A 12705-nucleotide genomic window follows, 5' to 3' on the forward strand; every position below is an offset into this window, starting at 1 on the left:
TACACAGTGGTACTATATATCATTCACTAGCATTAAATGACTTTAAGAGGATACTCGTTAACATTTCTTTCATTTCTCCTAAGCTCTTATTGATATTTGAATCAGGGTTGAACCTTATATCGATATTGGAATTCACGTTATTGTTTAATCTATCAACTTCAACTAAAGACTTTAGGGTTGATAGAAGTAGTTGGTCCATTTCTTCACTTGCCTTGACTCTCTTATCGAGAGTTAATTCATTTTTTAGATTATCTGTTTTCACGTTATAGTTATTTTTATCTAAAAAAACAAATGGCTTCCCTCCGAATCCAGAAAAAACAACATCAATCCCTTCGACTTTTTGGATGTTTTCTTTTCCTAATTCTCGTGATTTTTCAATTATTCTTGTTATCTCGTCGGCTTGACTCTCCTCTTTAATATTTTGCGGAGTCTCAGTATTATTGTAAAATTGTAAATCTAAGACAGAATCGCCAGATCTACCTGGAATTATAGCCTTTAATCTTTCTTCTACTTGACAATTATTTTTATCTGCACAGTTGGCTCTCAAACCCTCCCTTAATCCGTAATAAACATCTTCAGCTGCAGATATCTCCTTTTTTGATTCCAAAATCCAAAATGTTGAATCTTTGGGTTTAGATCCATTGGAGCAGGTTTCAGTAGTAATCTCGGTTACCGTGAATTGGTCTGATTCCTCACTCATTTATATTACAACACGACTCGAAACATTTTGGACAGTCTATAGCTTAATTAAGAATCTTAGGCGGCAAAAATTGTATAACAAAGCATGAAACAGGACAGTACACGGAGTATAAGTGACAAGAAACAGATTTATAAGAATACACGCAAAACTTTCAACACAATATATACACAGTGTTTATGTTGCCACATATAAAGTTGGACTGCGAACAAAACTTGTTCCCAATGAAATTAACTAATTTTTGTTAGAAAAAAACAATTCTACCGCCTTGTCGAACTTGTTTTCAATAGTATCGCATATATTTTCAAGGTCATCACAAGATTTAAGCAGGATCTGAGTGGCTCCAATATTTGTATTTGAGACTGACTCTCCCTTACTTTTCTTTTTTTTTTCAGAAGGGCTGCTTGAGATTTGTCTCAAATCGAGCACACAATTATTACCATCAGCTTCAACATTTGATACTGTTTCGATTCTTAAATTCATTGAAAATATAGATGGATGTGGTATTGCATATCCTGCAAATGTCGTATACGGATTTAACATTGCTAGGTGACGGATAACATTTCCTGTATAATATTATTTGAATTAATTTATTAACGTATTAGGAAAGAGAACGAACATGTCGTATTTAAGTCACGTAAGTTCGCCATTTATTTAACTTACCTAATGTATGGTCTTCTTCATGCATTTGAAACGTCAAATTTGGACATTGCAGGTTTTTTAACATTTCCTGTTTCGACGACAGTTTGTTAACTATATCTTCGGATTTATCATCCTCATTCACCACTACATCTTCCATATTTGTAGTTTGAGGACTTAATCAATACTTTAATTTAATTCTGTCTCTAATGATTATCCTTAAATACATATCCAATTATACAATTTTTAATTACAATTAAATGCTTTATTTTTGTAGGTAGGCGCCTCTTGATTCATAAATGTTTCGAGGTTATTTTATTAGCTGATCTTTCAAACTTACTTTCACAATTAAACAGTATATGTAATTATTAGCGTGATGTTTATTATTTGTGTTCTTCTGTAATAATTTATATATATTCTTAATATAAGTTACAGATCTTGTTTCTTTGTTGAAATTTATTTCAGAAATTAATATCAATTATAAGGCGGTGACTAGGTATTGTGAATTATATCAAATTTCCAAACTGACGCGAAGGAATAGTATTTGTCGTCAAGGTTTGAATATGGATGGTACTGTGTTAAAAGAATCAAAGGAGTTTATGGATAAAACTCAAAATTTACTAATTTCAATTTTGAATGAACTTAGAGAAACTATAGACATAATATCTCAGGTGGACTCTACCAAAAAGAAAGAACTCGAGGGTCACATTGTAAGGTAAGTCATAATATTGTATTTGTAGTTTCTTTTTATGACCTTAAACACTGTAAATAGATATTACAGGGGTGTAAATGAACTATCTAATATATTGAACTCTAAAATTGACAGTATGAAAGATGAAATGGAATTTAATGTTAATGCTACTGTGAAGGGATTGATGTTGGAAAATAGACTAAGATTAGAAGCAATAACAGGAAAAAATTCACAAGCTAAAGTTAATCAAAGTACCACTGATTGTGAAATTATTGAATGAAAGAACTCGGTTCACTTTATATTTATTAATTGCACCATATAAGCATAAAGTGGGTATATTCTCCCTATTTAAATAGATTAACAACTAGATCTAAGAGTATTATAAAAGTTAGTTAAGGACTCATAGCTATAAAAAATTCAGAGCTAGTTTGGATTCTTTAATATAAGTATTATTGAGTCTCCTCTTACGAATAACTTTGATATGAATCTATCTTTATTTACAAATCTTGGACCCTTGTTACCATTTGATTTCACTGTTTCTGTCCATATTTCTCTCGCATCTGTAAGTAATAAATTACAATGTCTGTCAAATGCCTTAATTCTTCCCAGAATTTTCCTATTGTTTCTGCAATTTATTAAAACCTGGGTATTTGTTTTAACGCATTCTGTCAATAGACTAAGTGGGCCTTCATTAGGGTTGTCCTTTAGTTTTGCTTGTAAATTACTGTTTAAGTCAGCAGACATAGATATTTATTTATATGAAAAATACTCTTTCTCTCTGTCTCCTTATAGTAAAACTTTGACAAACCTACTCTACATGAAAAAAACGGACCTTTATGCTACCGTTATCAATTAAAACGGAAATTATCCTATTTTACACCACTACGAAATAGACTGTAAATACTATCTGTTCCCTTGGTACAAATCTACTTTCTTTCTATCGTCTAGTTGTCAAGTTTGAAATCAATATTTTGTTTTTATAACAAAACCAAAGTTGACTTACTCCCGGCTTAAAAAGACGTACTCGTTACGGCGCCACTACCTTAGATCATTTTTGACAGGTTTTGCTTTTTAATCTCAAAAAATAAATCTGTTATAAGAGGTGGTATGGTTTGGAATAAAAGGTAAAACGAAAAACGTGTAGTTCTGAGGAGTGAGTTACTATATGATTTTTTAGTTTAATTTGAAAGCTCAGGTGACCCATTTCATTTGAGCAGGACAGACTCTCATTGCTTTTTTATTATTATTTGAAATTGAAAAGTTAATAAGTTAGAATTGTATGAGAAACGTAAATAAATAAGAAGTAATACTTTTGAGCAAACGATGAAAGATAAAAGAAACAAGGAAGATGCTAAAGAGGGGAATATTGATACTCCTGAGACTGAGGAAATTACAAATGATGAAAAAGTTACCTTTGCTTCTTTAGGTGTATGTAAAGAACTGTGCATAGCATGTGAATCTTTGGGTTGGAAAACTCCAACGGAAATTCAGAAGAGTACAATACCAATTGCATTGGAGGGAAAAGACATTATAGGCCTGGCTGAAACAGGTTCAGGAAAGACAGGTGCATTTATAATACCAATCTTGCAAAACTTACTTAATGACCAATCATTTTTATATGCAATTGTATTGGCACCAACGAGAGAGCTTTGCGTACAGATATCAGAACAATTTTCTGCATTCGGTTCATTAATATCTTTAAAAGTAGCAACTATAGTAGGGGGTCTAGATATGGTTTCACAATCTCTTGTATTGGCAAAGAAGCCACACATTATTGTTGCATCACCTGGGAGACTTGTTGATCATCTTGAGAATACTAAAGGCTTCAATATTAGCAGTGTAAAATATCTAGTTATGGATGAGGCAGATAGACTCTTATCTATGGACTTTGAACTGGCTTTAACAAAAATAATTGAATCATCACCAAATAGAAGAGTAACATATTTATTTTCTGCAACAATGACAACAAAAGTTGCTAAGCTTCAAAAGATGTCCCTTACCAATCCAGTTAAGGTTTGTGTCAATACTAAGTACGATACAGCGTCTAATTTAATGCAATATTATATGTTTATACCATTTAAATATAAATGGAGTTATTTAATAGGTTTAATTCAAAATCTGGGACAATATACAGGAATAGTTTTTTGCAACACTTGCATTAGTTGTAGAAAAGGTGATTTGCTTTCAAAGGAACTTGGTTTTAATAGTGTATGTTTACACGGTAGAATGACTCAATCTCAACGTCTTTCTGCATTAAATTTATTTAAAGGAAAGCAAAAAAAGCTTCTTTTTACAACAGAAGTTGGAAGTAGAGGATTGGATATTCCTCACGTTGATTTTGTTATCAATTTTGACGTTCCCAATTCTAGTAAAGATTATGTTCATCGAGTTGGCCGTACAGCTAGAGCCGGTAGAAGTGGAAGATCTATAACCGTTATAACTCAATATGATGTGGAAACATTTCAAAGAATTGAATTTGCCTTGAATAAAAAGCTCGAAGAATACACTTCTATTTCTAAAGAAGAGATAATGTCAATACATCCAAAGGTGTCTGATTCTCTTAGAAGTGTAGATGCAGAACTTAGCGAATCAAATGAGAAAGTGACTCTTGTCGGGCACAGAAAATTTTCAAAAAAAAAACAAAAAAAAGAAAGTTTAATTTGCTAATTTACTATTTAATATACTCGAATTTAAAATAATTTCCTTTTCCTTAATATTTGGTCTATTGCCATAAAAGCAACTTTTTTGTTTAAACATAGTTAATATATATATTTATATATAATATAGGTGTCAATATAGATATTTAATAATAACATTTTTTAAATATATTAACTTACCTGATGAAAAGAGAGAATATCTTATCATCATTTTTTTTGAAGATGCAGACTTATATAGAGCCCCTGAAATAGCTCCTGATATTGCAGAATTTAAAAAATCATCCTTTTTTCTAATAGTTTTGAATATTCTGTAAAAACCACAATAAAACATTGCTATTTTGTGTTAAAATAACAGTTTGTATTTATTTATGTAAATCCAAGAGTTTAAATAATTAAAATGTACTTACTAATTACGGACATAGGATTTGCAATATTAGTACTTATAAGTGTACACTCGTTTAAAATTGAATTGATTCTAAGTTTAGTCGTTTGTGCCGGGATTCTGAGGGCGTTAAAAAATCCATAGGTACTACCAATTAATAAACCTTTTAGAGTTTAATGGGAGTAAGTTTGCCAAAATCATGATTATTAAATAGTAGGAGTAAATATTAAAAAAATGGTTCACAAGTACATACCTGTACCATAAGAAAAACCAACACTGTATGTTAACTTTTCACCCCAAAGTCTATCATATGTATTGAGAAAAAAATCTTGCTTTTTTTTTATTTTAAGCTTTTCAATTAAGGTAGAATCAATATGCGTGTCCTCTTTGATTTTTGGACTCTCAGGAAAGATAAGTAATTTATTATTATCTGAACTTTCCATTTTAAATGTACCCTTTCAAGTTTATTTGTCTTACATCATTGTGCTAGTGAGTGGGCGGGATGTGGTTGGTGTTAATTCATTTGCATGTATTGTTTGTGCAGAAGCAGGACAGGAATTTGAATTCACATTTAAATGGGTGGGACTAAGGTGGTTTCTTCTTCACTCACCTCCTACAGTTGGGAATGAGAAAAAGGAAGTATGCTGATGAATATTTCCCCTTTACTACCCCTAATTTGGAAAACAATTCGAATGCGGAAAACTAAGTAAGAATATCTGGATAAATTAATATAGTCGAACATAACAGAGACAAGTAATATGAAAGATAGAATGTCTTACCAAGTTATCAACTAACAAAAAATCTAGACCGGGGAAACTTGACAAGTCACCAATATAAGGGGCCAAAAGACCAAAAATCGATAATATGTCAAATTATGTTTCGAGGTGAAAATAATCCCATAACAACAGTAATTGTTGTATATGAAATTAGGAAGCCAGACTAATTAGGACTTTACCTCTGCAGTTAACAAGTTAGTTGCCTGGCTTGATTCTGATACAATCTTAGTACCTCTTTCTTCGGCTCCATCGGTACCAGCATGATTCTCCATAAGACGAGATACATCAAATGTAGGTTTTGATAAAACCTTGACTTTCCTAATGAACACGTGCTGTAATGGGAAAATATGTCTGCATGCCTTCTCAATTTCTTTACCGATTGACTCGGGAATGAATTTTTTTACCAAGTCACGTAAGTTGGTACCTTCTGCTTCAAAAGTAATAATTTCAACCATCTTCTTTCTGATTTGTCTGACTTGTGAAGTTTGAGCATAGCAGGTTGATTTTACCTGGTCAGCCATCCTTCTAGTAAATGCAATACAAAATAGTCTTAAGACGTACCCATCAGATGTCTTAACATTACAATGGGCCTCAATTAGGGTCTGGTATTTTCTAATTAAGGAACAGAGTTTATCTCTAGTCATGTCCATGCCATGGAACTCTGTAAGACAAGTTCTTCCTTGAATATCTTCACATTGTAACTTGATCTTTCTAAATGCCTGATCCTCATCATTGTTCAAATCGGCCAAGCTAACTTCATAAACTCTGTGTCTGAGTGAGTCAACTGCCAATTTAGTACCCTGATTTTTTGAAGCAATAGTCGTACCAAAGTTACGAACTTTAAATGTGCTTGGGGCACGTAAGTCATAAAACTCCTTTCTGGACAATGGGTCTACGACCTTCTTACGTCCTCCCTTCTTTCCCTTGGACACTCTCTTATTCTTGCCGATAGCCATGATTGCAAAAAAATAAAAATCAACAGTCCAGACTCAAATACCTTTCTTTCACAATTATCTGTCTATCCCTACTGAAGTTTAAATATTTTTTTTGCCTTTATATTTCCGCCTTGAGACGCCGTACCTTGACATTTATTATCTATACTCGCAATATTCATGTCAAGAGACGCAGCATTACCGCTTAAAAGCCGCTCGCGGTTTGACTATTAGCTGTGGGGAAAATGTGTTGATAGATTGTGGGTAATATGAAGAAAGACAATAAACAAAAATTTGATTTAAATAATATTTTGGAATAGGATGAGTTGTTTTATTTGTTAATATTTACACTGTTGATGTAAATAAATATTATGGAGCTACATAAGTAGCTGGTATTCGCTCGTTGATAAACAAATTTTTTCCTCCTAGAATATATCAAGTGTGAAAAGAATGGGAGAACAAAAAATTTGAATTATATATATCTTTTTGTCATTAATTACTACATAAACATGTTACGAATTGCGAAAATGTTATAGGTGAAAACAATGTATGCATTTCTGCTTTCCTATTGACACTTAGGAACATGTCATTTATAAGTGAAATTTATTTCTTCAGTGTTTCATTATTTTAGGTGTACGGATTAGAGATGAGTTACTAATTGTTCGAATCCTACAAGCGTGAGATTGACACACTGTTACTAATCCTAATGCTACTGAATGTGTCTCTGACATTTTTAGTATGGAGGTCTATTATAAAATCTATATTTTAAGTGAACTAAAGTACAAAATTTCTTAGGGTCCAAATATAAGAATAATACATAATGTTAGATATCTTTATATAAATTTTATTTGGGCTCACTATGTTCCCGCCTTGCACATAAAAATACAAGTAAATTATTAGTTAAAACAAACAAAAATTAAAGCAGGTGTATACTTTGATGGAAATGCAAGTAGGTGTTGGCTCATATAATGAATTTTGATAGATCTGAACCAACTTCATTGAAATTTTCGTCTTCTCAGTGTGATGTTGGATTTGAAGAGAGATGGTTGGTAATCAAAAGTGAGGCTATAGAACCACTAGAAAGTTATCTACTGACTAGAATTAGGAAAGATGATAATGCGAAATCTGTATTTACAGCAGAGGAGTACTCTAGAATTTATACTTTGATTTATAACATGTGTACTCAGAGTCAGAGAAATTGGAGCAGACAGCTATTTTTAAAGTACTCAGAGACTTTGGAAAACTTTTTAAGAGAAAAGGTATTAGTAAAGTTAAAGGGAGTACCTGGTCCTGAGCTAATTTTTGAATTTCAGCTTGGTTGGAGCAATTATTTGCTGTATTTACATTGGATGGAACGGTTCTTTGGCTATTTAAATAAATACTATTTGAAGATTTCGGGAGAAGGGGATTTAATGTTAAAAGGAATGAACATTTTTTATGATACAATTTTCATAGAAATAAAGGATGAACTCTCAATTTCATTTAGTAAAGCTGTAGAGACCTCAAGGTTTGGTAATAAAGTAATTGATGATGAATATTTAAAGGAGGTTGTTAATATTTGTTTAGAACTAAGCCAAAGAAGTAATATATTGGGAATATATGAAAACGAAATAGAAAATATTCTCATACATTCTTTGTGTTCTCATTATAAACTATTAGCTGACAAGTGGGTGAAAGTTGATTCTTTAATGGAGTATTTGAATCATATTCAAGAAAGCTTGAACTCTGAACAGGAAAGATGCACTAGTTACTTGACTGATTCAACATGGAGAAAATTTAAAAAGTCACTAATAAGTATATTTCTTTCTGAAGTAGATATCGTTGTTTCACAACAAAGCTCAATTAAAAAATTACTTTTTGATAATGAATTTGAACAGTTAAAATTACTTTATAGTTTACTTTCATCCCTTAGTAATGGTATTCAAATATTATCTGCACAAATAAAAAAATACATATTAGAATGTGGGCAGGCAGTAATAGACGAATTTAATAAATTAATATGTCAAAAAGATAATACAGACCTTGAGACAATGATATCTAAAGATGAAGAGGAAGCATTGTTGTCAGGAAAGGTTAATAAAAATCGCAATTATTTGTCTTGGATTACATGTAAACGTATAAAAACTCCATTTATAAAAAGTACTCAAGAATTACTATTTGTACAAACAATTATGTCACTTTATGATCATTTGAATTATCTATTAACTAACTGTTTTGAAAGGGATACATTTATACAAAAAGCAATAAATGAGTCATTTGAAGTAATAGTAAATATGGATGTTGGATGTCACAACCAAGCTCAATTAATTTGTAATTATTGTGATAATCTTTTAAAAAAGCAGTCTTTTATATGCATGAACTCTCAGAGTTTTAGTGAAAGTGATTACTTTTATATCATAAGCACCAAAATAGTTGAATTGTTTTCGTTTATTCATTCTCAAGACTATTTTCTGGAAATATATAGATATAGTCTTGCAAAGAGACTTCTTCAGAACCAAAATACCGATTTTGAAAAAGAAGAGTTAACGATTATTTCTTTATTAAAAAATAAGTGTGGAGCTGGTTTCACCTCAAAATTAGAAGGTATGATTCTAGACATTCAAACCAATAGAGAGCTAAATATAAAATACAATAACTATTTAGAAGACGTTGGGTTTAAAAGTGAGATTGAAAACGAAGAGGTTGAGGTGTGTGAAAATAACATACTGAGTGATTTTAACTCAATGGGAGACGACAACAAATTTTTTAATTACTCTAAAAGTATTGAATTTTATGTAAATGTACTGACATCATCTAATTGGCCCACTTTTGTTTATTCTAATATTAACCTCCCACCTACACTTAAAAAATATGTTGACAGGTTTGAGGAGTTCTATTTTACTGAAACTGATCATAGAAAACTTTGTTGGATTCACTGGTATGGACAATGTATAATTAATTACAACAAAAAAGATTTAACAGGAATAAATATTAACTATGAAATTACGTGTAATACATTGCAGGCTTGTATATTGCTACTATTTAATAATAATTCTATTCTTTCAATTAGTGAAATAAAAAACCTTTTGCAGATAGATGCTTCCGTTTTAAAGAAACAAATAAAGTCCTTGACAACCACTGGAATTTTAATAATGAAGCACATTGATAAAACTGATGATTCTTTATTACCACTTAAGCGTGATGATTTTGACCTTATTTTTGAAATTAATCAAGAGTTTAACCCTGTTCAAACTAATATAATTATTAAGACACCTTCTCAAGGTGAAACAGCAATTAAAGATCGTATTGAAGAGGACAGATCTCACGCCATAGAGGCTGCTATTGTGAGAATTATGAAACTTAAAAGAGAAATGGAACAAAACGAATTGATTTCTCATGTAACCTCTCAACTTGAATACATTAGACCTTCAGCAGTGCTTATAATAAATAAAATAAACTATTTAATTGAAAGGGAGTATCTATCTACACACGAAGAGGATCCAAGTAAATACATTTATGTTTCATAGATTTTGTATGTAAAACATGTGAAATATTCATATTTTGAACAGGAATAGGAAAAAACAATAACATGATAATTGAAATGAAATCTTATATTTATGTAAAAAAAACTAGTATTATGTAGAAATATTTATTATATCATTATATTATAAAAAAATAAATAGGAAAGTGTCTTTTTCCAATTCTTTTGAAAGTCAGAATACTATACATTTGAATGAGATAGTGTTTTGTCCTAACAGTTGGCTTGGTATTTTTCTTTTAAGTATTACTTTGAACAGATTCTAAATTCCATTGTGTTTTTCATCTTTAATAATATATAAGCTTTAGATTGAAAAATGTGTTTCAAATTTACGAATATATTCTACCGATACAACTACATAAACTCACCAACAAGAACTCGTTTGTCTACACCAGTAGATGCTAAGATAGGTAAACTGGGATGGAAGCAAACGTCTGTGGTGGCTCCCTCGTGTCCTGGAAGTTTATTAATAAGTTTTTTATACCTTACCGACCAAATGTAAACTATTTTGTCTGAGGATGCAGCTGCCACCAACTCACCATTTTGACTCCAGCGTACTCTATGTAGATTCTGTTCAAAACTGTGTGTAGCACCTACTAATGTACTAAGTTTTCTATCTTCAGTTTCAGAATATGGTCTAATATCCCAAATAATAATTTGGTTATCCATGCTATTTGAAGCTAGTGAAGAACCAAAAGGACAGACATCTAAACCTGTAATAGTATCACCAAGTGTAGCTAATTTTGTGACTTTATCTGAAACTCTCCTTACGTCTATCCAATATATGTTGTTGTCAATTCCACCAGCAAAAATTCTGTTTAATTCCGCGTCCATAGATACAGCAGTTATTGGATATTTATTCTCGTATTTGTAAATACATGCTTTGCTAGCTTGAACTCTTAGATCCCAAATGCATATGTCACCATCATCTGACCCGGAAACCGCCATTGTATTAACGCACTTGCAAGAGTTAATTATCTTTGAGTGACCCTTGAATTTCGAAATCTCTTCAAACGTCTCAGAGTCCCAAAGTCGGACTGTTTTGTCTGCTGAACAAGATAAAAATTGAGATCCATGTTCTTTGTTCCAACATACTTCAAGTACCGCCTTTTTGTGACCTGAAACTAAAATTCCTCTATCATTGTTCCTGTAATCGTTGAAAAATAAAATGTTTGGGTCGTTACCACAAACTACAACAGAGCTGCCATCATTTGAAAAACAGGTACCTAAACATTCACCATGAATACCTGTTAGTTCAAAAACTCTCAAACCATTTAGGTGACCAGTGTCATTGTCCACCATATATTTAAAATAGAGTGATGTTACACTTATGTACAGAGTTACTTCCTATTATTTCGCGTTAATTCAGGAGAAAAAAAGGCAAATACACACACTTGACTTCTTTGCAAAGCTACCTCAAAAAGGAAAAAACTAACATTTTTTCTGTTCACTCTATTAAGCATTCTGTATATATAATTGTACCCGCCACTATTTCCATTAATAAAAACAAAGTACCGCTGTTTTAGTAGACTTTAGCGCCTATATTAAATTTGGTTTTTATTTTCTCCGAGAAGCTTGACAAGTCAGGCCTCCTAAAATTGGAGAGAGAAATAAAGGACGTAAAAAGAGGAAATAGAGAACATGGCATTAAGGGCTGCCTTTGAGAGCTCTTCTGAAGTTGGTGTATTTGCAAACTTGACCAATAGGTACTGCTTGCTAGCCCATGGGTCTTCTGCTGCATTCACCTCAGTTTTTGAGGCTGAATTAATGGATCACCTACCTATAATTAATACATTAATAGGAGGTACAAGACTCGTAGGTCGTTGCACTGTGGGTAACAGGAACGGTCTTTTAGTTTCGAATATCGTGTCAGATCAAGAGTTGCAACATCTAAGGAACAGTTTACCCGACGATGTGAAGGTCCAAAGAATAGAGGAACGTTTGAGTGCATTAGGAAACTGTATTGCATGTAATGATTATGTTGCATTAATACACACTGATATGGATAAAGAGTCTGAGGAAATTATACAGGATGTGCTAGGAGTTGAAGTTTTTAGAACGACTATTGCTGGTCATGTTTTGGTAGGTAGTTATACAAAGTTCACTAACCAAGGAGGAATAGTGCATACAATGGCGTCTGAAGATGAAATGAATGAAATGTCTGCGCTTCTTCAAATACCTATAACGTCCGGCACTATAAATAGAGGTAGTGATGTCGTTAGTGCAGGTATTGTGGTAAATGATTGGACAGGTTTTGTAGGAATGGAAACTACAGCTGCTGAAATGGCAGTTGTCGAGAGAATATTTAAACTTGGTACTTACGGAAATATAACTAATACTGAGGAATCGCGTGAGAAAGATGCTAAGCTTAGATCCTCTTTAATAGATACATTAGCATAATTAAGATTTTGTTT

General features: G+C 32.0%; 10 protein-coding genes across 10 annotated transcripts; 4 read left to right on the top strand and 6 right to left on the bottom strand.

Moving 5' to 3' along the window:
* Nucleotides 1-19: 19 nt before the first annotated feature.
* FG386_003329 (uncharacterized protein) lies at nt 20-700 on the bottom strand (the record flags this gene model as incomplete). The annotated part of the gene is made up of 1 exon (XM_067342749.1): nt 20-700. One exon carries the CDS (start codon nt 698-700, stop codon nt 20-22), a length of 681 nt encoding a protein of 226 aa, XP_067196022.1.
* Nucleotides 701-931: 231 nt separating this feature from the next.
* On the bottom strand, nt 932-1240 carry FG386_003331 (uncharacterized protein; the record flags this gene model as incomplete). The annotated part of the gene is made up of 1 exon (XM_067342751.1): nt 932-1240. One exon carries the CDS (start codon nt 1238-1240, stop codon nt 932-934), a length of 309 nt encoding a protein of 102 aa, XP_067196024.1.
* Nucleotides 1241-1899: 659 nt separating this feature from the next.
* On the top strand, nt 1900-2307 carry FG386_003332 (uncharacterized protein; the record flags this gene model as incomplete). The annotated part of the gene is made up of 2 exons (XM_067342752.1): nt 1900-2051; nt 2118-2307. 2 exons carry the CDS (start codon nt 1900-1902, stop codon nt 2305-2307), a joined length of 342 nt encoding a protein of 113 aa, XP_067196025.1.
* A 143-nt stretch (nt 2308-2450) lies between these two features.
* Nucleotides 2451-2771, bottom strand: FG386_003333 (small nuclear ribonucleoprotein; the record flags this gene model as incomplete). Its single annotated transcript, XM_067342753.1, has 1 exon — nt 2451-2771. One exon carries the CDS (start codon nt 2769-2771, stop codon nt 2451-2453), a length of 321 nt encoding a protein of 106 aa, XP_067196026.1.
* Nucleotides 2772-3350: 579 nt separating this feature from the next.
* On the top strand, nt 3351-4694 carry FG386_003334 (DEAD box protein; the record flags this gene model as incomplete). The annotated part of the gene is made up of 1 exon (XM_067342754.1): nt 3351-4694. One exon carries the CDS (start codon nt 3351-3353, stop codon nt 4692-4694), a length of 1344 nt encoding a protein of 447 aa, XP_067196027.1.
* A 260-nt stretch (nt 4695-4954) lies between these two features.
* FG386_003335 (mitochondrial import inner membrane translocase) lies at nt 4955-5509 on the bottom strand (the record flags this gene model as incomplete). The annotated part of the gene is made up of 3 exons (XM_067342755.1): nt 4955-5017; nt 5099-5229; nt 5320-5509. 3 exons carry the CDS (start codon nt 5507-5509, stop codon nt 4955-4957), a joined length of 384 nt encoding a protein of 127 aa, XP_067196028.1.
* Nucleotides 5510-6009: 500 nt separating this feature from the next.
* FG386_003336 (40S ribosomal protein S3A) lies at nt 6010-6798 on the bottom strand (the record flags this gene model as incomplete). Its single annotated transcript, XM_067342756.1, has 1 exon — nt 6010-6798. One exon carries the CDS (start codon nt 6796-6798, stop codon nt 6010-6012), a length of 789 nt encoding a protein of 262 aa, XP_067196029.1.
* A 944-nt stretch (nt 6799-7742) lies between these two features.
* FG386_003337 (cullin 1 protein-related) lies at nt 7743-10280 on the top strand (the record flags this gene model as incomplete). The annotated part of the gene is made up of 1 exon (XM_067342757.1): nt 7743-10280. One exon carries the CDS (start codon nt 7743-7745, stop codon nt 10278-10280), a length of 2538 nt encoding a protein of 845 aa, XP_067196030.1.
* Nucleotides 10281-10645: 365 nt separating this feature from the next.
* Nucleotides 10646-11593, bottom strand: FG386_003338 (WD repeat protein; the record flags this gene model as incomplete). Its single annotated transcript, XM_067342758.1, has 1 exon — nt 10646-11593. The coding sequence occupies one exon, from the start codon at nt 11591-11593 to the stop codon at nt 10646-10648; it is 948 nt and encodes a 315-aa protein (XP_067196031.1).
* Nucleotides 11594-11932: 339 nt separating this feature from the next.
* FG386_003339 (eIF6) lies at nt 11933-12691 on the top strand (the record flags this gene model as incomplete). Its single annotated transcript, XM_067342759.1, has 1 exon — nt 11933-12691. The coding sequence occupies one exon, from the start codon at nt 11933-11935 to the stop codon at nt 12689-12691; it is 759 nt and encodes a 252-aa protein (XP_067196032.1).
* Between the last annotated feature and the right edge of the window lie 14 nt (nt 12692-12705).

The sequence above is a fragment of the Cryptosporidium ryanae genome, assembly GCF_009792415.1.
Source record: "Cryptosporidium ryanae isolate 45019 chromosome Unknown contig_7, whole genome shotgun sequence".
In the NCBI taxonomy this organism is placed as follows: domain Eukaryota; phylum Apicomplexa; class Conoidasida; order Eucoccidiorida; family Cryptosporidiidae; genus Cryptosporidium; species Cryptosporidium ryanae.